The sequence below is a fragment of the Anser cygnoides genome, chromosome 6 (genome assembly GCF_040182565.1).
Source record: "Anser cygnoides isolate HZ-2024a breed goose chromosome 6, Taihu_goose_T2T_genome, whole genome shotgun sequence".
Lineage (NCBI taxonomy): Eukaryota > Metazoa > Chordata > Aves > Anseriformes > Anatidae > Anser > Anser cygnoides.
This window is the reverse complement of record NC_089878.1, coordinates 18,263,280-18,288,433: the sequence shown is the minus strand read 5'-3', so window position 1 is coordinate 18,288,433 and position 25,154 is coordinate 18,263,280. Positions and strand designations below refer to the sequence as shown.

The following is a 25,154-nucleotide window of genomic DNA, read 5'->3' as shown; positions in this document are numbered from 1 at the left end:
TCGCCGGCTTCAGCCGACCCCCGGCCCCGCTCCGCGCCCGGCTCCCCCCGCGTAGGGGCGGCTGCAGCAGGCGGCCGCCGCCCCGCTACCGGCCCGCGGCGAGGCGGGGGCGCGCAGGCGCGCCGGGCTGGGGGGCGCCCCCCTTCGAGCACCCCCCGCCGCTGTTTTTTGGGGGAGAAAGCCCGGGGACGCCGCTTGTGGAACCGTTGCCCGCGCAGGGCACCGCCGGCCCCTGCCTGGCCTTTCCTGTGGCATTTGCTTTCTCGCAGCGCTGGCACAGACACGCCGCTTGCACAAAGAAATAGCTCGAGCTGCCTGGCAGGTACACACTTCCATCTCTCAAGCAAGGCCCTCTGGCATCTACGTACAGTTGAATTAATTGTGCGTAAATGATTTTTACCATCTCAGTGTAGTGAGGTTTGGCCTGAGTGCTCACACCAGGGTTTTAGTACAAAATGGTTACCGTGCAGCAGTGCTGTACGTGGACACTTAAAACAATTCAGTGTTTCTGTAAGGTTAGGGATAAACAAGCCTTTTCCTTAATTCTTCGCACAGTCTTGTGGTGTCTTTAGTTAACTTCTGTATTTGTTTTCGTGCTTTGATTAAAGCAAAAATCTGCATGTTGGCAATTTCTCAAAAAGAGTCAAGACTGCAGGAAGTAATGAATGAAGTATACAGACAACAATTTACTGTAATATCTTAATTGTATAGAACTCTGCAGCCCCAGATCTGTGTACAAATTACACTCATCTCTTTTAAAGACAAAATGTGACAAAGATTATCACAGTGGTTTGTCTGTTCCGTAAACTGAGCAGGCTTCATGCTGTCACTGTAAAACCTGCCACTGAAGCACACCTGGCGTGCTTCAGTGACTTTTAGGAGAGACCCCTTGTCTCTGCATCCTGGCACACATCAAAGGATGCCTCCCTTTGCAGGATGAGTACACCAAGCTCACTGTATTCTGGGCTGCAGATTCATGTGTGGGCCTGGGATAGATGAGCTACAGCTTTTTTGTGGGAGGGACAAAAAACAAATGGATTTTGTTGGCTCCACAATTTCGCTGTGCTGCTGCCGTAGTTCTGCAGGTATGCTGCAGTGAGGTCCAGGCAGCGTGTATCCGATGCGCCTTACGCATGATGCACCTATTATCGGTGTGGATGCGTAACGCCAAGCCTGACAGCAAGTCAGGCTTTAGCCAGCCTCACCTGGTCTCTTAAGGCACAAAGCATACAGATGCTCTAAACGAAGCACAAGCAGAGGTGTCAGTGCATTTCTCAGGCAGAGTCTATTTCTCGATTGAGAAAGGCAGGGGCATAGCACTCTTCAAAACGCAATTGAGGAAAGCACTTGAGAAAACTTTTGTCATTCAGGCAGGTACTTTAATTGTCTAAACAGTCAATAGAACAAGTCCTAACTATTAAATTGAAAGTGGAAAGTATCTTACAGCTAGAGTACAAAAGAAAAGAAAAGCAGGTACTCATTCACGTGTGTCACAGAACTTTTCACCCCACTCTTACTCCCTTAGTTAAAAACAGAATTCACCTCTATGGAGCACTGTAAGACAACTAGTTAAAGCCCACAGTTGTCAAGCATTGGAACAATACTGATAAAATAAGTACCTGGGAACAGATACGATTAGTTTTGTACTAATGCTCCCTTCTGTGATGACATAAGGAAACCTTGCTTGAGTAGAGTTTTGTTTTAATCATTTTAAAATCATTCGTGTAAACAGATAATTACATTGTAAATCCCAATTCAAGTGGTAGAGATTCATGAGGAGGTTTTAGGAGGGCTGTAATCACCTTCATCAATCCTCCACTGTCCATGAAAATATGTATTACTAATCTCAATTGCTTGAGCTAGTCAGCCCTCATTCATCCTACATGTTTGAGCATACCTTCATATATTAGCATCAAGCGGAGAAAAAAATCCACATCTCTGAAAGAAGACTGGTAGATGATTATGCTGTTTTAATACATGAAGGAACACTAACAACGCAGTGAGAAGGGTTATATTTTTAAAACAAGAAGATTCGTAAAAAACAAAAAGAATCTCAAGATTCTTTTAGGTGAACATAACGACTGAAAGGTTCCTTGTCCCCTAAACGTATCTGATATTCCTGATATTCCACTTCCATCATCCTCATACAGTGTTCTTTTAATGTAACGTCACATTCTCCTGTCTACTGCATATAGTACCTTTCTTCCCAGATGGTAATACTGAGGGCTTTTCTCCAAAAGAAAAACTTAATTTAGTCATCAGTTCTAATACTTACAGGAGCTTTCCTACTTATGTAGCCACAACCAGATAATAATAGTTTCAGTGTTTGAATAACTAGTTGCAGAATTGGGCTCCCAGATCTCCTTAGAGAAAGGAACAATATTTTCCTGTAGTGCACTCCACAAAGGTCTATGAACTACTACATGACACAATATAAATAATGCTCACCTCTCAGTGTTATTTATTAGGATGCAGCATCTTAAAACACACATTTCTTTGGTTTTGCTAAGGCCAGTCCCTAATGAACAATAAACATCAAAATGCTAAAACCTGACATAGCAGCTGCTCAAAATTAAAAGCATTTGCACTGTTACTACAGCTGCTGCAGCCATGTTTCATGAAGAAGTTGCTTTTTTCAAGTATGCAATAAGATCAGCTCTTTCATTCTGCTTTTTAATTCCAGCAAAAATCATTTTTGTACCAGGAATGTATTTCTTAGGGTTTTCCAAATACTCCATCAGTGTACTCTCACTCCAGGAAACTCCTGAAAAACAAACAAAAAACCCCCACAGTAAACTGCAAGGCTAGCCCAACATCATATATTTACAACAATTACCAAGGGTCTAAAGTGTAAGGTGTGGTGGTGCTCCTGAACATAACGTGCCCACAGTTCAAGAGAAATGTGAACGTGAGTGTAGCATAATATAAAATGCACAAGGTGTAGATCGTGTTCGAGTCATTTTAGTAAATCAAACACAAATCCTTTTTAGCATCAAGAGTTGCAAGTCATTGAGCCAATTAACATAAAACTACTTACTGCTTTTAAACTATGTATCTTTGCAATTCCAGTAACCAGAAGATACAACTATCATTTTATTCAACTGTTCAAAATGAGTGTCTGCAGATCAACATTAAATTCATCAAAGTTGTGCTCCACTGAAGGGCCTTAGAAAAAGAGTAATCAATGGCCACTTCCTGGAATATCTCCACAGAAGCTGAAAAAGCATTAGTGTTTTCTTCCAACACAGCTAAATTCTGTCTCTGTCAACAGAAGCCTACTGTTGTGCTGAAGACTATCGAAATACCTCATCATAATGACATGTTCAATTTTATCTTCTGTCCTCCAAAGTTGACTTTTCCCATTACCTCAAGTGGATTTAGATATCACTTTGTTAGCTTTCTTTCAAAAATTACTACTAACATCTGTATTATTTGTTCACTAATTTTTCAATGAAAAACCATAATTAACAGATGTTGAAGTACATGATGTTTCACACCAAGGAATTACCATTATAAAGTGAATGTCAAAAAACAGCTCCCAGAAATCAAAAGAAAATAAAAAGTCAGTAAATTCTACAACACTGCAGTAACCAGAAAAAAAACAAGACTGTATTTGTAATTAATAGCTTGATTTAAATATAATTTATATTCAAACAATATCTATAAAACAACCCCCCAAAATTAATACACAGAATTATTTTCCATTTTTAGGTGCTCCATCACCTTTCAAAGCTGACTGTACTAAAATACACAAGGCAAGTCATTAGTTACTAGTAGGTGATGATATTTAGTAAAACGTTGCTGAGTAAAACAACTGCAGCACGCCACAATGCCAGCAGAGGGTAGTGACCAGCAAACAAAATCTAGAAGCATTCTTAAGGAACAGAAATGAAAATCTGCCCATTGATATTACAGAGTTCTGGGAAGCTATATACATTCTGACTTGCCATGCTAAATGCTGCAAGAATTTCTTTTTAATTTAGGGGACGAATAGTTTTGTTTCTGAAACTATAGTTCAGACTCATGTATAGTAACGCAAAGTAGATGGCTGTGAGAGTAACTCAATGTGATTAAGCCTTGGTATTGTACCTCTAAATGTTTGTTTTTTTTTTTTTTTCCCCATCTATGTTCTCTCCAGCACTGCACCTCATCCATGTCATCTGTTAGCTTTACCTTTGTTCTTGTTTGCATCTGAGTAAGAAAATCCTGCAGCTTGTCCTGTTCTGCGGCCAAATAAACCCCAAAGATTTGGTCCTGTCTTGTGCTTTCCACCTTTTTCAACTGTGTGGCACTGAGAACATTTCTGAATAAAGATCTTCTTGCCTTTTTCAACATCACCCATTTTGAGCTCTGTCAAAAAATTTAAAATAAAATTGCACAATGTTATAGAAATGTTCGCTCTTATATTTGTCATCTCCTTCTGCAGTTTTAGAAAATATCTCCATCCATCTTGCACAGTAATAAAAGATAATATGCCTCAAACTAATGAAAATTTGACCTGGACTTAATTATGAATTTAAGTTTCAATAAGGCTTCGTTAAGGTGCAAAGTTTCTTAACACGATCTGGTTGTTGATGGTCATTAATTTTTTTTTTTTTTTAAGTGACCTAACTTACAATTAGGGAAAAGCATCATGAGTTTTTTGCTGCATCTCTGAGGGATACTGAATATTCCACTCACATCTTTGGAAGTTAAGGTAGCTTTGAGTTACTTCCATGGTAAGAGTAAAGGTCAATGTACTTTTGTCTAGAAGACCTATTTAAAACATAGCAGCACCTCAGGATTTCCCAGTGGGTCACAGTGCTACTGAGAATGTCTCCAGAACTGTAGAATTCAACTCCCATCACCTATCCAAAACATCCCTCACTCCGGTCTATCCTCCCATACCCGGGAAATCTCTTGAAAGCAGGAAGGAAGCTGCCACCACAGTAGAGATGTGAAGATTCACAAGGATTATTCCCAGCCAGAAAACCAAACTTCTAGGAGCCCTTCCAGGTGCTTCTAGGTGCACCTCATCCTGACCTCACAGGAAGAAGCCACAGGGAGATGCAAAGCTTAATGTTTTCTAATACAACATATTAATGTAACCATTAAAATATTTGATGAATAACCTTAATATTTATTGATTAGATGTTATTTTCTACGGTAATTAATGTAGAAGGACTTTTCAAAAATGTCCTGTAATCTGACATCAAAATAACCAAGTACAAGCATTTGCTTTTCTAGTATGGGAAAATGAAAAGTTGTAATTACTTCCCCTTTACTTAGGAATACATTTTGTTAGGATTTATTAAAACCATGCAATTATTTTATAACAACGTGAATATAAGCATGTCTTCAGTTAAACAATAAAAAGAATACTCTTGAGAACCAAATACAGCAATATGCTGAAATTGTTATTTAGACAGGAAATCATTGTAATGAAAAATGCAGAACTTGTTGAAGACTGTTTTCACAAATATTTTGTTTTAAATATGCTCCCTTACAGGTCCTATAAATAACATCTGTAGACAGTATGAATTCAAAATCAGAGGGCTGGACAGGAAAGCTGATAAATTAAAAGAACAACAACAAAAAAAAAAAAGCAAAACCGAATATAAACAGTAACAAACAATGACAAACAACAGTTTTAACGTGTTATTTTACAAGAACTAGGTCTTTACCAGAAGGGACGCTTTTGTGCATAAGTATAAAATGTGTTGTAACACCTTTTCCAAACAAATCCAGATAGAAGGAATTAAAAGGATGGCTTCAATGTATAAAGGCCTGAAAAATGAAGTCTGGTCATTGTAGATATACAACTTCAGTAATGGGGCACTTGAGAATGCAATCAATAAAACTGCTAAACAATGCAATCAGAGGCAAGCTATCTGTAGTCTAATAAAGCAAGAATGGAACAATGTTTGCTGTATCCAAGACAACTTCGTATTGTATTGATGATGACATGCCAATTGGGAAATGTTCAAACACAGTATTCAAAGACATATAATCAACCTGATCAAACAACAGTAATGACAGAAATTCACTGCAGTATAGATACAGTGATCAGCCAATTAAAAATCACTCAACAGATGCATGTTAGACAATGTTAACTAAACCAACAATGCGTAATAAATCACTAATATAAAGTGATTAATTTTATATAAAAGGGAGCTGTGGATTCTTTGTATTTGCCCAAGAAGATATTCGTGCTTCACACTGTGTTTGACTTACAGAACAATGTTAGGTTTACTTTTTACCATTCAGTTCTAACTTTTTAAAAATTTAATAGTCTAGAGAATATATTCAAAAAGAGTCTTCATCAACCACTACAGGGTTTTGATATTTATTCTAGTAAAAGTTAGTCTTTAAAAAAAATCTCTTCTGAGGTGAATGTTTCTTTCTGAAAAAAGTACTGGACAGAAGCTCAGAGAACCTGAGCTTTATACGCAGCATTGGTCTGGTGGCAGAGAAACTACTACTCGTATTTACTATATTTACTACTCGTTTCCATCTCTGCCAAAGCAATCTGTACCTTCTTTAGAAATCTACTTGAGATCTAAACAAGCTATCTGAGATCTAGATAAAGCACAGAACTATTTAAGAACCAGCACAGTCTCTATCACAGGAGACCCTTCCCTTCCTCATTCTTCTAGAATGGTTACTGATAACCACACTGTGCACTAGAATTGCAAAAGTGCAGACAAATGCTGTTTTCCTTATCCATTCATAAAACAACAGCTAAAATTTACTTGACAGAACCGCTGGTGGTGAACAGGCACCAATTATCTAGAAAAAATGAAGTGTTTTTTTTTTTTTTTTTCTCCCGCATGCAGTCTGCACGGTTGACTAGCAGATAAAGCAGTGCTTCAGCACACAGTGAGAACCAGCCAGGAACTGGCATAGCTGAGAAAACAACACAGAATCCCACAGCCTGTTTGCAGAAGTTTTTCACATAACCAGGAAAAAAAAAAAAGGAAATCCTGTTTTTTGTGCTAACAGGAAAGCAGCACGATTTTGAAAATGCCAAGGTGCCAGCTACGACAGCCACAGCCGCTCTGCCCTAACATACGTGTATCTTGGAAGACTCTTGTCTGAGTTCTTAATCTAAGACCCTAATTTGAAGATAGAACATACTACTTAAGACACTTAAGAAATCACGATATGAAAGGGACAAATGCTGTGTTTTTCTTCACAAAAAGGCAAATTGCATCAGCCACATCAGCCAGGGTCAGCAGTTACACTGGATCCAAACTCCACGTCCAAACTCCACGTCACGCGAAGCGAGGCCGCGCCGGGCAGGGCAGAAGCCTTGACGGGACAACAGCACAGCACAGGACCAGCCACAGCCAGCCACAGGATCGTGCTTCCCTACTTAAATTACTATGTAGGTACCATCGTTTTTTAAGATAATAAATTCAATGTATAATTAGAAAGTGAAGTGCCCAGTGTGCGATTACAGCCCATGGACCATACTTCTTCTAGTGCCTTATCAAGAATGAAGAAGAAAATGTTTTCGTTGATTTGTCTCCAAACAGATTTTTAAGTGGTAATATCTTTCAGCTTGAAACTTCAGAAAACAATAGGTAAACCGAAGAGTTCTGCTCAGGCCGCGTCCCTTCAGAGACCCCCTCTTACTCTGTCGCCTTTCAGCTGGCCAGTGCTAACCGGGCCTCCGCGCCGAGGCCTCCCCCAGGGCTCGGCGCCCTGACGGCGGGGCTGGTGCCGCCGGCTCGGTGCCGCCGCCGGGGAGCGCCCAGCGCCCAACGGTCCCGCCGCAGGCCGCCCCTGGCCGCCGCCTCTCCCAATTGTTCTGGCGGGAGCGGGCGGCAGCGGGCGTCGTGCCATGTCGCAACTGTCGCAACAGTCCCAGCGGCAGGGCACCGCGGGGCGTGTTCAATGGCCGGTACCGAGCTGGAGGTGCCCCCGAGCTCCGCCGCAGACAGGAGCAGGCTGGGGGCGGGCGGCAGCCGGAGGCCCCGCGTGCAGCAAGGCACAGGCTTGGGAGCCCCCAGCAAATGGCGTCCTCGGGTCACGGCCGCGACACGCTGGATGCCCTGGTGGTCTGCTGGAGAGCTGCTTGCGTTCGGACCCAGCTGTTAGAGATGTGGTGAACTCTCCAAGCAGCTTTGTAGGAAACGACCTGGTGGACGCTTAAACTGACGGTGAGCCAGTGCCCTGGCTGTGTAGAAGAAGGACGGGATCCTGGGCTGTGTTGGGAGAAGTGTGACTGCAGGACGAGGGAGGTGGTCCTGCCTCTGAGCACCTGCAGTGCTGCACCAGGTCAGGGCTCCCCGCGGAACAGGAGACATGGAGCTGCTGCAGGGGGTCCGCGAAGGGCTACAGAGATGGTTATGGGACGGGGGCACCTCTCCTGAGAGCAGCTGGGGCTGATCAGCCTGGAGAAGGCTGCCCCGGGACTTACATATATATATGTCTTAAAGGAAGGTGCCAAGAAGGAGCCAGGCCCTTTTCTATGGTGCCCCGTGACAGGACAAGGGACAAACACCAGAGGCCGAGAGCTGGCAGAGGCTGCCCGGAGAGGCTGTGGAGCCTCCTCCCTCCTTGGAGATGCTCCAAAGCTGACGCGATCGTGGCCAGCCTGCCCTAGGTGGCCCGGCTTGACTGGGGGGCCGACACGGTGCCCCCACAGGTCCCTGCCCAGCTCCACCACGCCGCGGTGCTGTGACGCCGCCCCTGCGGCAGCGCAGGCAGCGCCCCACAGGCCAGCCCCGCCGCCCGGGGCGGTACGGGGCGGTGCGGAGGGGCGAGCTCCGCCCGCCGGCGGCGGGGCCTTGGCCCCGAGTGGGCGCGGGGAGGCGGGCGGAGGACATGTTGTCTCCGCGGCGAAAAGGGCGCTGCGGCCGCTCCCCGCCAGCCCCCGAGAAGAGCCAGCGAGCCCTGGCGGCCCGGGAGTCCAGCGGCGGCCACGCCATGGAGGAGAGCAGCGGTTTTCGGCTGTCGGCCGAGTGCCTGGACGAGCCGCCCAACAGCCGCGTCTTCGTGGTGCTGGGCAAGGACACCGGGGAGGCGCTGATCCGGGAGCGCTTCTCCCCGTTCGGAGACATCCAGAACATCTGGCTCTTGCGGGACAAGCGCACCAACGAGTCCCGCGGCATCGCCTTCATTAAGTTCGCCCGCAGCTCGCAGGCCTGCCGGGCCATGGAGGAGATGCACGGCCGCAGCCTGATCCCTGACACCAAGCCCATCAAGGTACCGCGCCTCCTCTTCCTCTTCTCCTCCCTGCCGGGAACGGGGCTGCAGCAGCCACCGCTTCCCTTGCCCGGCGGCCCCCAGCTTCCCTCCCTTCTCAGCATGGCGGCAGGAGGGCGGCAGGCCTCGGCCGCCGGGCCCGGGCTTGCCGGCTTCGAGGAGCGGTGGCCTCCACGTACAGAGGTGAAGCCGCCCCCTGGGGCCGCCTGGGGCGGGGGCCGGCCGGGAGCAGCGCCCCCAGCGCCCTCTGCCCCCCTCGTGGGGAAGCGGGCAGCGAGCTGCCTGCCTCAGCTTGGCTGCGAGAGCGAAGCGCCGCTGGGAGCTTAAACCAGGGAGCTTTTAATCTTAGGCACGTGTTTTATTGAAACTTTTTTTTTTTTTTAGATCACTTGCTGGTAGGTTTCAATCTCTCGAACTGTTTTCATAGTCCCCAAATAAACATAGAATCAGAGTGGCCTGGGTTGGAAGGGACCTTAAAGACCCCCTGCCATGGGCAGGGATGTTACCTACTAGATCACTTTGCCCAGGGCCTCATCCATCCTGATCTTGAACACCTCCAGGTGAACTGTAGGAATAAAGTTTAATTAATTATTTTTTTTGTTGTTGACTGCATACTAGGGCTGCCTGTTGCAGTGATGCATTTGTTGCTACCTCAGATGCCCCTTGTAACATTGGTCGTGCTGGATTGGGTTTTGATATTCCTGACTGCTTTTCATTATCTCAAGTGAGAATTTCTGGCCAGTGTTCTGCTTGAGAAACCAGTGGGGGTGTACCATACTTATAGGTCTCTTGTTGCAGGTGCGTCTATGATGAGAGATGTTCATGTTCACATTAGGAGGGCTGTGTTATGTGAAAGATAAATACAAAGATTTGTTTTAAAAACAAACATGATATGTGACTAAGCCCTTTTTTTCCATTAATTAATGTCTATGTAATTTTCTTGTTAGGTATTTATTGCACAGTCAAGAGCTTCTGGAAGCCACCGAGATGTTGAAGATGAGGAGCTTACACGTATCTTTGTTATGATACCAAAGTCCTATACAGAGGAAGATCTGAGAGAGAAGTTTAAGGTACTAATTTGCTAATTATTATTTTAAACTAGCTTTTTTTTCTTAATTTATCAGAAGGGCTTTTTCAAATATTTTTAATTAATGCACTTTTTATTTGTTCTAGATGTATGGAGACATTGAATATTGCAGCATTATTAAAAACAAGACTACTGGAGAAAGTAAAGGTTTGGGCTATGTGAGGTATTTAAAACCATCACAAGCTGCCCGAGCAATTGAAGAGTGTGATCGAAGTAAGAATCTTACTGAATTCTTTAAAGTTTCTCACGATGAGTGTGTACCATCATTTGTATACCTTTAAATTTTCAGTTTTGTTTGCAGGCAAATTATTTATGCTGTAAGCACATTTTGAGACAAAAAAATATATTGCAAGTAAAAATAGTATTACTAATGTTCACCTGATTACATCCTTGCATTCCAAACTCTTTTCACTGATATTACTTACAGAGTTTGGTAAATGAGTGCAGTGCTTTTCTTACATGAATTATCATCAGTCTGTAATGTAGCCTTCATACACAGGAGAACGTGATTTTTATGTATCCCTGAGAACTTGTTTTCCAACAAAAACATATCACTGTATTTGACATAAAACTTTATTTGATAATCCTTAGGGATTCTGTTGTGATCACATTTACTTAAGAACAAAATCAGGCTAATTGAAGTTTTTATTTTTTAAACTTAATTCAAAGATTAATCTCTTACAGAAAGTAAGACTTGGCCCCACTTCATGATCAACCGTCATTTACACCCTAGCACCAAATCTTAGCAGCAGCCTTCCAGTCCAACCTCCTGTTCAGTGTTCACTTAATCACAAATTTTAAACACCTTGGCATGTGGGTGTGTTTTTTTTGTTTGCTTGTTTTTGGTTTAAGTAATATACCTGGTATATCATAAGTAGTTCTACACGAATGTTTTATCCCTTTACAAGAATTGTCACAAATATGAGCCTGAGATCGCTTAACTGTTAAATTTTCTTTCTTAGTTAGTAATACCTAAATTACTGATAAGCAGAACCTAGATCAGTACAAAACATGAATGAGCAGTTACAGTTCTGTGGAAATTCAGCTGACTGCATCTACAACATCTCTGGGTCCTGCAAAGTATCTCAGGATGATTGAAACAGGAAGGGACCTCTGGAGGTCTTGTCTTCCCTGCTGCTTAAGCAGGGCAGCCTAGGGCAGGCTGTCTGGAACCATGTCTAGGCAGCTTTGAATATCTCCAAGGATGGAGATGGCACAGCTTTCGGGGGTAACTTGTTCCAATGCTTGGTCACCCCCAGAATAAGTAGGCTTTGTTGCACTTAACATGTGAATATGTTTTACGTGGAGTGTGTTAACTTTCATGTCATTGATTATGTCAGCATTCAAGAGTTATACATTAAAAGATAGTGCTTAAATGGGTTTTCTGAATAATATATTGCTAAATACAGTACTTGGAGAATGCAGATCTGGTTGTAGATATTTTGGGTACATTAAGGTGTTCTTTTATGTGATTGTTTCTTTTAGGCTACCGGGCCATTTTGGCTGAACCTAAAAATAAGTCATCAGAGTCTTTTGAACATGAATACTATAGTAATAACACAAGACAAGAACCAAGAGGAAATGCATTTCCATTTTGTAAGTCACAGCTTTTTATAGTAAAAATGATTTGTAGTCGCAATCACAATGTAAGAGTGCGGTTTGGTAGAAGGGAGGCTAATGGAGGTTTAGTTTGACAACTAATAGATTGAGTTAGAAAATGAGTCAGGCATTTCATTTCAGTATTTTCATGGTTTGCTTTGCTCTAGTTGCCTGATTATTTCAAGACCTGCATTGATGAAATAAACATGTTACCTTTAGTGTTTAATTCACTTAGAATAATTTTAAAAGTTGAATGAAAAATACGTTTGAAATGAAGGCTTGCTAGTGTGATGACTTTGATTTATTTATTTTTATGTTGATTCTTGAGGTGGGCAGCCAGAGTTTTGTAGCTTTGAAAAAAATGAGAGCCGAATTCAGGAGTCAGTCTCCAAACGTCTGTCAGTGGTATCACGGCTTCCTTTCGTCCAAGAGCAGCTGTTTGCCCTCTTTGATCTAGTCCCAGGACTAGAGTATTGTGATGTTCAGCGAGATCCTCATACTAATAATGGTAAGTAAAGTACAAAAAAAATCTTCACTTTTTTTTTTCCTATTGTTGTGGTTTAACCCGGCTGGCAGCTAAACACCACACAGCCGTTTGCTCACCCTACCCCCTCCCTCTCTGGGATGGGGGAGAGAAATGGGAAAGTGAAGCCTGTGAGTTGAGATAAAGACAGTTTATTAAGACAGGAATATAATAATAATAATAATAATAGTGATAATGATAATAGTATTAATAATAATAATGTTTAAAAAAACAAGTGATGCACAATGCAATTGCTCACCACCTGCTGACCGATGCCCAGCCTATCCCCGAGCAGCCGGCCCCCCACCCCGGCCAGCCACCCCTATATATTGTTTAGCATGACGTCAGATGGTATGGAATACCCCTTTGGCCAGTTTGGGTCAGCTGCCCTGGGTCTGTCCCCTCCCAGCTCCTGCTGCACCCCCAGCCTGCTCGCTGGCAGGACAGAGTGAGAAGCTGAAAAGTCCTTGGCCTGGTGTAAGCACTGCTCTGCAACAATTAAAACATCAGCATGTTATCAGCGCTCTTCTCATCCTAATCCAAAACATAGCACCCTACCAGCTACTAGGAGGAAAATTAACTCTGTCCTAACTGGAACCAGGACACCTATGAAGGGAACACCACCTTTTAATTGTACTCCAGTACATTCAGATTGCAAAATAAAGTAGTTGTGGGAAAGAATTAATGTTCTTATGTACCAATGCTGGCTGCTATTACCGATGCATGAGCCCAAAAATTCAGTTTTGTTTGAACACCTGTTTACAGATAACTAACAATAAATATAAATAAGGTTAATAGAATCTCAAGAAGGGAAGAATCAAAAATATGAGAATTAACGTTTTGGTCAAGTGAAGTTAATAGTTTGGGGTATAATAGAAGAAGAAAAATTTTGAAAATTAAATGTCTAGCTTGAATGTTCTGTAAACAGATAATTTAGTTTTCATCTTGAAATAGCTGTGTGTGTATTTGTCTAAGAGCAGACATGAGTAAACAGGATGAAATAATTCCAAACAAAACTTGTTTTGTATTGGAAGAAGTGTTTTTATTTCAGTCTTGTTGTTTTGCTGTAGCTGAGAAAAGCATGAAAGAGTGCTCTACTGAAACAAGTTTGAAATGGAAACAATTCAGAGTGTTATGTTGTAACTTTACAGTACTTGAGATTCATTTGTTGATGGAATAATTGCATTTTAAGCTGAAATATGTAACATTTTTTTTCTAGTTTTGTCTTGGGGAAGAAGACATGTTTTGTTATGTTGCTTTATTACTATATTTTCAAATTAATAAAAATAAAGCTGATTTATCACTAGTTAATTTCACAGAAGTTTTATTAACAAATATTAATGTTGCTAGTAAGGAATGCACTGTGTGGTAAAGAGACCTAGGAATTTTGTAGCATCAATGACTGACTAATATGTAGCTTGATCCTACTACTTGCTTTATGTGAGTGTAGTTTGTTAGGATGTACTTGTATTGTGCTGAAACCATGTGCACTGTATTTGTAGGGTATGCTGTGATTCAGTACAGTACTGCTGCATCAGCTATATATGCCAAGTATAAACTACATGGTTTTGAGTATCCTCCTGGAAACAGATTAACTGTCATTTTTCTAGAAGATGGGAACGATAGTTCAGAGTAAGTACTAATACATAGAAAAACTTGTAACCTGTTTTCTAGAGAGCAAAACTATTATTAATCTTTTATTTCAATATGAAAAGGAACAGCCATGTCACTAATATAGTTTCATATTTGGAGATAATATTTTCTGAAATCCAGGTGTGTTTTTTTAATAGTTTAGAATGAATCTCTTGACACTTCTTAGCCTGATAGAGAAAGAAAACCTCATCTAAAACACATTATTGCCTTGTTACACAATACGGGGACCTTTACAAAGATTCTCAATAAATTCAAGTTTTTCTAATATATCCTAGAAATATGTATTCTAGTCTTTTTCTATTTAAAAATAGGTATCACCTACTTGATCTATTGGCAGTGTTTGTAGTATTGCAAACACTGCCAAGAGATCATGTAGGTAGAATAAAACTGTTACTGCTGAGGCTTTGATACCTGCATTGTATGAGGATTGTCAGGTTTTACTGTAAACCATCTCTTGTTTGTTCCTGTGATTTGAATGCTCATTAGAAATTGGCATGGCTTAGGTGCCTTCCAGTATTGAAAACTTCAGCTTAGTTTCATCCTAAATTAGTCTAGTTTGTCATCAAAGCTATTCCAGGATATGAATGAAAAGACTGTACGGAGGGACAATTGGGAGATTCACTTCAGAAGTACATGCCTGCTTTAAACTAAAACGATAATTCATTGCAACCATCCTTCTTGCAAATGTTTTTCTTTACTCTTCGGTACTTCCTATTACTTCATGGCCTTATAACACCGGGCTACAAAGATGTTGAAGGGCCTATAGGGGAAGACGTATGAGGAGTGGCTGAGGTCACTGGGCCTGTTCAGCCTGGAAAAGAGGAGGCTGAGGGGAGACCTCATCGCGGCCTACAGCTTCCTCATGAGGGGGAGTGGAGGGGCAGGCGCCGGTCTGTTCTCTTTAGTGACTAGTGATAGGACAGGCAGCACAGAGGGGGTGGTGGTGTGGCATTCTATATTAGAGAGTGTTTTGATGTTGTGGAACTTGAGGCTGGGACTGATAAGGTTGAGTCTCTGTGGGTTAGGATCAGTGGGAAGGCCAACAAGGCAAGCATCCTGGTGGGGGTCTGTTATAGACCGCTGAACCAGGATGAGGAGACTGATGAGGAGTTCTACAGGCAGCTGGCAGAAGTTGCAAAATCGTCAGTGCTTGTTCTCGTGGGGGACTTCAACTTCCCAGACATACCCTGGAAGCACAGCACAGCCCAGAGAAAGCAGTCTAGGAGGTTTCTGGAGAGCGTGGAAGATAGCTTCCTGACGCAGCTGGTTAGAGAGCCTACCAGGGGAGGTGCACCACTAGACCTTCTGTTCACAAACAGTGACGGACTGGTGGGAGATGGGGTGGTCGGGAGCTGTCTTGGGAAGAGTGACCACGAAATGGTAGAATTCTCTATTCTCGGCGAAGCCAGGAAGGGGACCAGTAAAACCACTGTCTTGGACTTCCGGAGGGCTGACTTTGAGCTGTTCAGGACACTGGTTGGCAGAGTCCCTTGGGAGGTGGTTCTGAAGGGCAGAGGAGTCCAGGAAGGCTGGGCACTCTTCAAGAAGGAAATCTTAATGGCTCAGGAGTGGTCTGTACCCACGTGCCTAAAGACGAGCTGGCGCGGAAGAAGACCAGCCTGGCTGAACAGAGAGTTGTGGCTCGAGCTTAGGAGAAAAAAGAGGGTTTATAATCTTTGGAAAAGAGGGCGGGCCACTCACGAGGACTATAAGGTTGTTGTGGGGCTGTGCAGGGACAAAATTAGAAGGGCCAAAGCTCATCTGGAGCTCAAAAGCTGAGGTGCTTAATGCCTTCTTTGCCTCAGTCTTTAGCGGCAAAACCGGTTGTTCTCTGGATACCCAGTACCCTGAGCTGATGGAAGGGGATGGGGAGCAGGATGTGGCCCTCACTATCCACGAGGAAATGGTTGGCGACCTGCTACAGCACTTGGATGTACGCAAGTCGATGGGGCCGGATGGGATCCACCCGAGGGTACTGAGCGAACTGGCGGAGGAGCTGGCCAAGCCGCTTTCCGTCATTTATCGGCAGTCCTGGCTATCGGGATGTCCTAGTCGACTGGCGGCTAGCAAATGTGACGACCATCTACAAGAAGGGTCGGAGGGTAGACCCGGGGAACTATAGGCCTGTTAGTTTGACCTCAGTGCCAGGGAAGCTCATGGAGCAGATTATCTTGAGTGTCATCATGCGGCACTTGCAGGGCAACCAGGCGATCAGGCCCAGTCAGCATGGGTTTATGAAAGGCAGGTCCTGCTTGACGAACCTGATCTCCTTCTATGACCAAGTGACATGCTTAGTGGATGAGGGAAAGGCTGTGGATGTGATCTACCTTCACTTCAGTAAGGCTTTTGACACCGTTTCCCACAACATTCTCCTCAAGAAACTGGCTGCTCGTGGCTTGGACTGGCGTACGCTTCGTTGGGTTAAAAACTGGCTGGATAGCCGGGCCCAAAGAGTTGTGGTGAATGGAGCCAAATCCAGTTGGAGGCCGGTCACTAGTGGCGTCCCCCAGGGCTCAGTGCTGGGGCCGGTCCTCTTCAATATCTTTATCAATGATCTGGATGAGGGGATTGAGTGCACCCTCAGTAAGTTTGCAGATGACACCAAGTTAGGTGCGTGTCTCGATCTGCTCGAGGGCAGGAAGGCTCTGCAGGAGGATGTGGATAGGCTGGACCGATGGGCTGAGGCCAACTGCATGAAGTTCAACAAGGCCAAGTGCCGGGTCCTGCACCTGGGGCACAACAACCCCAAGCAGCGCTACAGGCTGGGAGATGAGTGGTTGGAAAGCTGCCTGGCAGAGAAGGACCTGGGAGTACTGGTTGATAGTCGGCTGAATATGAGCCAGCAGTGTGCCCAGGTGGCCAAGAAGGCCAACAGCATCCTGGCCTGCATAAGAAGCAGTGTGGCCAGCAGGTCTAGGGAAGTGATTGTGCCCCTGTACTCGGCTCTGGTGAGGCTGCACCTCGAGCACTGTGTTCAGTTTTGGGCCCCTCGCTACAAGACAGACATGGAGGTGCTCGAGCGAGCGCAGAGAAGGGCGACCAAGCTGGTGAGGGGTCTGGAGAACAAGTCTTACGAGGAGCGGCTGAGGGAGCTGGGATTTTTCAGCCTGGAGAAGAGGAGGCTCAGGGGAGACCTTATCGCTCTCTACAGGTACCTTAAAGGAGGCTGTAGCGAGGTGGGGGTTGGTCTATTCTCCCACGTGCCTGGTGACAGGACGAGGGGGAATGGGCTAAAGTTGCGCCGGGGAGGTTTAGGTTGGATATTAGGAAGAACTTCTGTACTGAAAGGGTTGTTAGGCATTGGAATGGGCTGCCCAGGGAAGTGGTTGAGTCGCCATCCCTGGAGGTCTTTAAGAGACGTTTAGATGTCGAGCTTGGTGATATGGTTTAGTGGAGGACTTGTTAGTGTTAGGTAAGAGGTCGGACTGGGTGATCTTGAGGTCTCTTCCAACCTAGACGATTCTGTGATTCTGTGACCCGAGGGAATGGTGTCAGGCTGTGACAGGGGAGGTTCAGGCTGGACATCAGGAAGAGGCTCTTCACCCAGAGGGTGGTTGCGCACTGGAACAGGCTCCCCAGGGACGTGGTCAAGGCACCAAGCCTGTCGGAGTTCAAGAAGCGTTTGGACTGTGCTCTTAGTCAAATGGTCTGAATTGTTGGGTAGATCTGTGTGGTGCCAGGAGTTAGACTCGATGATAGTTATGGGTCCCTTCCAACTCGGGATATTCTATGATAGGCTATGAATCCATGCAAATATGCAATTGCTTTTCTTATTCCCCAGTAGAACAAAGGAAAAAATACTGGAGAATGAGAGCTGGAAGTGAACTTCCTGTGATTAATGTTCTGACTTCTGAATTGAATTTCTGTGCTCTCTATTGAAAGAAACAGGTGAAATTTGTCCCTTTGTTCTTCTAGGCATCCTTCACAAAAAGTTGTGGGCTCTGTAGTTAGTTTTCTTTTTTACTATAGTACTGGAGTACTATAGAGGAAAGTTTTGTATCTCTGTATGTAGAAATACATATATGTAGAAATACTGTGAGTTCCAGGTAGTGTATGTACTTTCAGACCACATTTAGTATGAAAGCCTGACTTTCTCATTAGCTACTTGAGTTTACAGATTATTTTTTTTTTTTCAAATTTTAATGCACATCTTAACTTCAGCAAGAGAAAATAAAGATTTTTTTAAGGTAACTGTTACTTAGCTGTTTATCTAAAGTAGTTTATTATCACTTCTTGCAGCCTCATCAGAAAAATGGCAACACAACTGGTAACAGCACACGTGTCCTCAGTGTTGCGGAATAACAATCCAATTGTTCAGCAGTATAGGACACCTCCTGTAAGTTAATATAGTGGATACTGTTAATATCTGGAGTTTTTACTGACAATAAGAATATGTCAGTACAGAACGTTGCTCACTGCTTTAGATGCTACATCTTTAAAAGAGATACCTCTGGTTGGTTTGTGTATTTCTGTTTTCTGTAAATGTCTGACCTTATTTTTATTCGTTTTCCAATTTAACGAAATAACCAAAATAAATGAACTAAGATTAGAATTAACTGTTAGAGTCTATCTATGTCCCGTGGTAAGGACAAAAATTGTAAACTGAATAACAAAAAAAAAAGTGTCAGTTTTTATCAATTATTTTATATTTGCCTTTTTTCTTTTCTTCCTGTCTCAGCAGGCTTTTGGAGGAACCTCTGGATCACAATTACTTCAACCCCAAACTGATGCCATACTTCCACCACACAAAAAAAAAGTTCCACCTGACACTTCTGTAAAAGAAAGGCTTTTCATACTTTTTCATCCCCATCCTTTACCTGTGAATGTATTGGAGGATGTTTTCTGGTAAGGCCCATAAATAAGTGTTTTCTAACCATGGGATATTTAAAATAAATCCTGAAAATAAAAAAGGTTGCAGTCAGGGAAACTCTTTCCAGAAAAGAACATGCATGGCAAAAGTAAGTGATAAGTAATAGTTTTTGAAACAGGTGTGTAATGGAATTTGCCTGGAAACAGATTGTAACATTACCAGTGCAACTGGTTAATTAATGATTTATGTTATCAGAAAGAGAATGTCTAGTCTCATAACAATTTTTTAAACAAAAACCGTAGTACTTCCTGTTTTTGTATTCTAATCAATTTTTTTTTTTTTGTAAAATGTTTCCATAAGGAATTTTAGTATTTTGATAGATTTCCACAGTAACGTTTTGAAGTTTTTTCTGAGATGTCCTGAGACATTTTGGTAGTTTGCACCTTACGGGCAATATTTCAACAGTCATTTCATGCTACCTTTACACGAGGAGCAAAGACTTAGCTGAACAGTTCCTGCCATCTTTAAAACAAATTTGTAGCTGTTCAGCTGTTCACCAGTAGCTTGTCTACTTCTCTTCAACAGCACAGTAAAAATACATTTCCCTTTTTTAATAGCTGGCATTTGCAGTAGTTCTCTGGAAAGCCAAAATATATTCAAGGCACCAGGAGGGGAAAAGAAACATGTACCTGTGTGGATTTTAAAGCTATACGTACACGATGTACTCAGTGTTCTTAGCAGTATACTGGAGAACAAAAAGGCTGTGTTTCCTGGTCTTGACACTTGTATAACTTCATCATGAAGGAAGCTGACTTTTTCTTTTGAAGTTTGCTAAGAATCTCCTGAGACCTTGGGAATTTGGGATTTTCTGCAAGGTTTTAGTTCTTGCTTTGGAAATGTCTTGCTGAAATGACAAATACTGAAATGAAGGTGAATCAGAGCTGAAGAAGTTCATTTAAATGGGATGGAAGTGTAGCCCCTGAATTGTCTGGTGTTTTTTATTTGGGGGTGGGTGGGAAAGGGTTTTCTGTCATTGTGTTGTTTTTTTTTTTTTTTAAGTACTATTTACTGTTTGACTATGAAATAGAACAGCTTTATGTATTCTTTTAAATAAGAATTACAAGTACCAGTGAATTATCGTAACATTCAATGGAAGATATTGCCTATAAGCTCTTGGTTTTATTTCCATTCCTGCGTGGAATTTTAGAGAAGAGAATATGAAAATTGGGGGGTTTTAAAGCATGGTAGCACAAGACTATATTCTCGTATGTATGCTATGTTGAATTCACAACTATGAAATCGCATATAGTTGAGGTTGGATAATAAGTATCAGTGCTGCAGCAAAACCTCTGACCTAACTACCTTTATTATTACTTTTTCAGTCGTTTTGGACACTTGATAAAAGTTTACCTTGTGGCTGGAAAAAATGTAGGCTATGCAAAATTTGCAGACAGAGCAAGTGCCAGTGATGCCATAACTGCGTTACACGGCAAGATTGTGAATGGTGTCAGGCTTAAAGTAAGGTTGGCAGACTCGCCTACGGAGGAATCTAACAAACGTCAAAGAACTTACTAAGTAGGTGAGTACCCACTCTGAGCTGTTACTTAAGTTCAAGTTAGACTACTTGAAATAGTTAGAGGCAAAGCATTTTCAAGTTAGTTGTGAATGTCATGTTAATTTGAAACTTAAAAATTAGTTGTTAGCTAGAAATAGACATAATTTGTGTGTGCATATATAATATATATGGCTGTGTGTATGCTTATGTATACACACCTATTTTAGTGAAGAAATCTTTATTTTTGTAACATTTGAACAAATATAAACCAGTTGATTAATAGAAATAATCTTATATGCATAAAGTGAGTATCAGATCTTACTGGAAAGAGCATTGAAAAATAAACAGTATAAATGAGATCAGCTTGTACGTGTCTTTCTTTCATTACAAACACATGCCCTGAGAATGGTGTTGGATAGGGATACAGAGTTTAACCTTGAAAGAGAGATGAAGAAAGGGATAAATAAAGTGGATCTGTAAAGAATAAAGTGGACGTGTAAAGAACAGGGAATGTTGCCAGGTGAAACCAAAGGCCTTGACTTGGTTAATCTAGACTCTCAGAAATTGGGTGTAGCTGGAATGTGTTATGGTGAAGAAGATACTGTGGAGCCTGTTGTGATGGGGTTGAGGTGTATGTTTAAGTTAATTAGTTTGAATATTTTATGTTTATGGCCAATAAAAACTGGCAGAGCTCATATAGAAAAGTTTTATAGACTTCAGGAACCAAAATTCACTTGTTCTTTTAAAATACTGGCTTGAATCAAATTATATAAAATTTATATATGATTTATATATGTATTTTTATACTCAGGCCTCTACCAAAAGAGAACTATAGTCCCAGATAATTTCAGTAGCCATATTATTAGTGTAGTGTAATACAAGTTTCCACCCCCTTTGACCCAGTCAAAAAACATTACTTATAATCTTAACTCTCTTCACATCAATATTTTACTTGAAGTTTCATTCCTTGTACCTATCTTTATGTAGATACGTTCTATGACCAAGGAGTTAATAAAGACCAAGAGAGACTTTACCTGCAGTGTTCTTCTCCCTTTTTTTCCGAAGGACTTTTATGTTCTTCTTTTGTTAAGCAGAAGTTACTAAAAGCCTTCCTAGTCTTTATATACAACTTACTTGAAAACAAACATATTTTTTGCTTTCTTTCTGCATGCAATTGGTGCTAACACTCTTTAGAAAGTGTTTTTTTTTTTTTTTAAATCAGTAGCTCTGGTGAATGTAACTTCAAGCGATTTTTACCCATGCTTTTATCTTTATCTACCAAGTTTTTGTTTTTAAAGGTACTTTTTTTAAACTTCCAATAATAGAAGACCAACCTCTTTGTCACTAGCGGAAAAACGATGATGTAAAGTATAATGTAATACCAGGTCTCTTTTCATAGTAGGAAAAGACTACTTTTTACTAGAAAAGTGTAGGTATAATACACATCCAAAGTTAGTAAGATAATCTATACTTATATCTTCTCACTCATCTTTTTCTTTCATTTTTTGATTGTCAAGCTAAAAGTATTTTTTCCCACTAAATTGCTTATCTAGCCATCTTTTAGAAATAAAGCTTTTATTCTTCTGCTCTTTCTTAATACACCTCAGGAAAATACTAATTTCTCCAAAACTGGTAACAGGCTGCAGTCATGTCCTGAGTGAAGATGATATTGCGTGTGAATTGCAAGATTTTCTTTCTAGAAAGGAATGACTCTGAAGGGTATTAGAGCTTACAGATAATTAACTCTTCTACCTACTTCGTTACAAAGGGAATAGTTGAGAATTCTTGGGTTTATTGAGGAACTCCTGAATGTAATAGGAGGGAATATTAGCACTGGAGAGAAAGTATTACTGTCCACACTGTAAAGGTCGTCTAACAGTCTGAAGGATGTTAAGACGACAGAAAAATTATTCAGAGACAAAAAACTGAGTTCAGAAGAAGAACAGAAACTGAAGAGATGGCTTAAACTTCATCTATAAATATGCTTAAGTAAGCAAAGAGGTGGGTGGGTGGCTTTTTTTTTTTCTCCCCACTAAACAAAGGCTAGTTTAGGATCCTAAAACTGTAGGATCCTGTGGTAGGAAGCTGATGCGAGGCATATTCACAAGGTAGAAATAAAGAATAAGCTTTTTAAGATGGTAATTACGAATTTGATGACTTTACATTGGAAAAATAATGTGTTTTGCAAGGCACAGACAAGTTATGATTGTATCTTGATTCTAGACTAAGACTTTTTTTCCCTATGGCTTGAGATATTTAAGAAATCAAACTGAATGTGTGATAGTGCTTTCTGCTTTAACATTTCAATAAAGTGTATTATGGTGCTTTAAGCTGTACTGTAATAAAATGAACAACTGGGAATGTCATAGATGCCATAGAGGATATATGCAGATGGGATAAGCAGAAGAGCAGGTATAGAATGGAAGGTATTGGTTGTCACACCAAAACAGAGGACTTCCATTGACTGCAGAAGCTACTTTTTCTACTACACTAATGTGAAAAAATCAGGAGAGGATTAGCCCTATGTGTCTGTTTAGATTTTTTTTTCTTTGTTATTAAAATTGTCTTTTTTACCTTCTGATTTTCATAACACCACTAACATCAAAAGAAGGGAAAAATTGATTGTGTTGGACTTCCAAATTCACAGTAAGGAATTGGGTACTAGTAGAGGTTACTGAGGTAACTAAAAGGAATATTTGCTAATATTTTTGAAATGTTTTTCCATTATAGCAAGAACTTTAGAAGTTAACCTTTGTGCACCCGTACACACGTTTTTCCAGAGTGACTTTTGAGAAGTTTGAAAATCCTACATCACTGATGTGGTTTGCATTTTTTTTTTGTGTTGGGGCTTTATTAAAAGCACCAAATTTAATGTGTATTTATAATGATTCATTACTGTGCAAAAATACTCTTAAATAGTAGTTGTATCATCGTTGAAATATATATATATAAATTATATATATTTTAAAAATAACTGTTTCTTATCAACAGTACACTGCAGGAAAAATTCTGGCTTTCACACACTGCTCAGAAAAAGAGGTACATCTCCAAAAGACAGAGAAGCACATATATGATAATTCTCTAAATATGTTAAGTTTTTTCACTTATGTTGTTGTAACACCTATTTTTGTTTTAAAACATAATTATGTTGCTTTTTGATACTATTTTTATACTTGTGTTTTTTCTACAGAAACTAAATAATGACATGACCCTCAGCTGACTGACTGACTGACTGAAAACGTGACTAGACATGGTTCCTGTGGACAGTGACTCTTTAATTGTTAAGAAAATTGATCTTTATATATATATGTGTGTGTGTGTGTGTGTATATATATATACACATGGTACTTTGTTTTCCAAAATATGGCCATGCACCTATTTAAAAAACAAACAAAAAACCCCTATTAAGCCATCTAAAATTGTATGCTGATGGTTGTTCTTGTAGTAGCCTGTCGTATTACAGAAATATATCTCTTGTGTTTAACTAAATTCCTCCTCTAACAGGGAAAGTACGATGATGGGAGGGGGGATAAAGGAGTCAGCATTTTGGGGCTTGACTTGTTAATTGATAATGATTCAGATTATGACTGCTAAAATAGAAGGCACTTCCAATGGCCAGAATTTCATTGAAGTACATCAATAAATTAAAATTAAATAACTTTCAAAAACTACTAGCAAGTCTGTCGGTATTAAGTCAAATTCAAGAGAATGGCTGTACTCATAAAAATGATTCAAGTATGCTCTTAAATATTTCACTCATTTGGGCCAAAAGTATTCATTAAGCTTTATGTGCTGTTTAGTGCAAAGGACATTTGACTGTGGGACAGGCTATCAGAGCTGCTTATGTTATCCTTTACTATCTTGAGTCCCTTTCATTACAGCTATGGCAAAATCATGGAGTCTGGGGACTTTTTTTTCCATCTTTCATTTTTGAGTGCTTGAGTGCTATTTTTTTTTTAAGAATCTTTCAATGAATACATTGTTTAAGAATCAGATAATCAAACAATTTGGTGTTTTGACAGGACAAAGAGGAATTGAGCATTGACGAAGAGTAAACAAACTTAATTTGGATAAGTATTTGCACAGATAACTTTCAAACACCAAATACTCTTCTGTGTACCCTGAGTACTATTTGTTGAATTGAATATATGCTCATTATTAAAGTAACTCTTACAGATAAAATTGATAAATTCTAGTTGTATGCACACTGGTGTACAAGCATGCTCTCCTGGAAACATGTACCTGGTTTCCAGTTTTTCCATTTGTGTTCCCTTAATCATCAAATGGGGGGAGACAAGTGAGCAGCCACAACTTGCTCTCTTTTCGAGCACCTTTGGAAATATTTCCTTCCAAAAATTCCCCAATCCATAGGAAAATGGGTGAGAATACAGTCCTACTATCTAATATTCCTGGGAAGGCTTTGGCATTTGTTTCTATGCAGCTCTCTGTGCTACAGGATCATACTCCTCCTTTACACTCTTTGCCTTCTTCATCTTCTTAGGCCCCCTTATTCTTTTCAAGACAACTATTTCTTATTGGGGGAATCTTTGCAGCCCTATTTCTAGTGTTCCAAGCTCCTGACTTTCCCAGTCCTGATGGTCAACTGACATGCAGGAGCACGATGCCTTTTAATTAGTGATTTTTCTCATCTCTTAATTTAAGCTATGTGTTTAAGTACAAAAGATGACCTCCTTTTCTTGTTTTGTTTGCTCTTCAAGGAGAAGGAGGAAATAAG

At 41.2% G+C, this 25,154-nt stretch overlaps 2 protein-coding genes across 4 annotated transcripts; one reads left to right on the top strand and one right to left on the bottom strand.

The window, feature by feature from the left end:
- Positions 1-1,819: 1,819 nt before the first annotated feature.
- On the bottom strand, positions 1,820-7,757 carry LOC106030032 (cytochrome c, somatic-like). Of its 2 annotated transcripts, none has more exons than XM_013171595.3 (3): positions 7,618-7,757; positions 4,174-4,350; positions 1,820-2,764 (listed from the first exon to the last, which is right to left on the bottom strand). In XM_013171595.3, exons 2-3 carry the CDS (start codon positions 4,340-4,342, stop codon positions 2,616-2,618), a joined length of 318 nt encoding a protein of 105 aa, XP_013027049.1. In that variant the 5' UTR covers positions 4,343-4,350; positions 7,618-7,757; the 3' UTR covers positions 1,820-2,615. The 2 variants fall into 2 exon arrangements, with proteins under 2 accessions (XP_013027049.1, XP_047917541.1); XM_048061584.2 differs by lacking the exon at positions 7,618-7,757 and adding an exon at positions 5,664-6,458.
- Positions 7,758-7,871: 114 nt separating this feature from the next.
- On the top strand, positions 7,872-24,090 carry RBM45 (RNA binding motif protein 45). Of its 2 annotated transcripts, none has more exons than XM_048061583.2 (10): positions 7,872-9,192; positions 10,140-10,262; positions 10,366-10,492; positions 11,765-11,875; positions 12,207-12,386; positions 13,904-14,033; positions 18,294-18,390; positions 18,736-18,899; positions 20,247-20,443; positions 23,610-24,090. In XM_048061583.2, the coding sequence occupies exons 1-9, from the start codon at positions 8,812-8,814 to the stop codon at positions 20,437-20,439; spliced, it is 1,506 nt and encodes a 501-aa protein (XP_047917540.1). In that variant the 5' UTR covers positions 7,872-8,811; the 3' UTR covers positions 20,440-20,443; positions 23,610-24,090. The 2 variants fall into 2 exon arrangements, with proteins under 2 accessions (XP_047917540.1, XP_047917539.1); XM_048061582.2 differs by having other exon boundaries at positions 18,733-18,899.
- Positions 24,091-25,154: the final 1,064 nt, after the last annotated feature.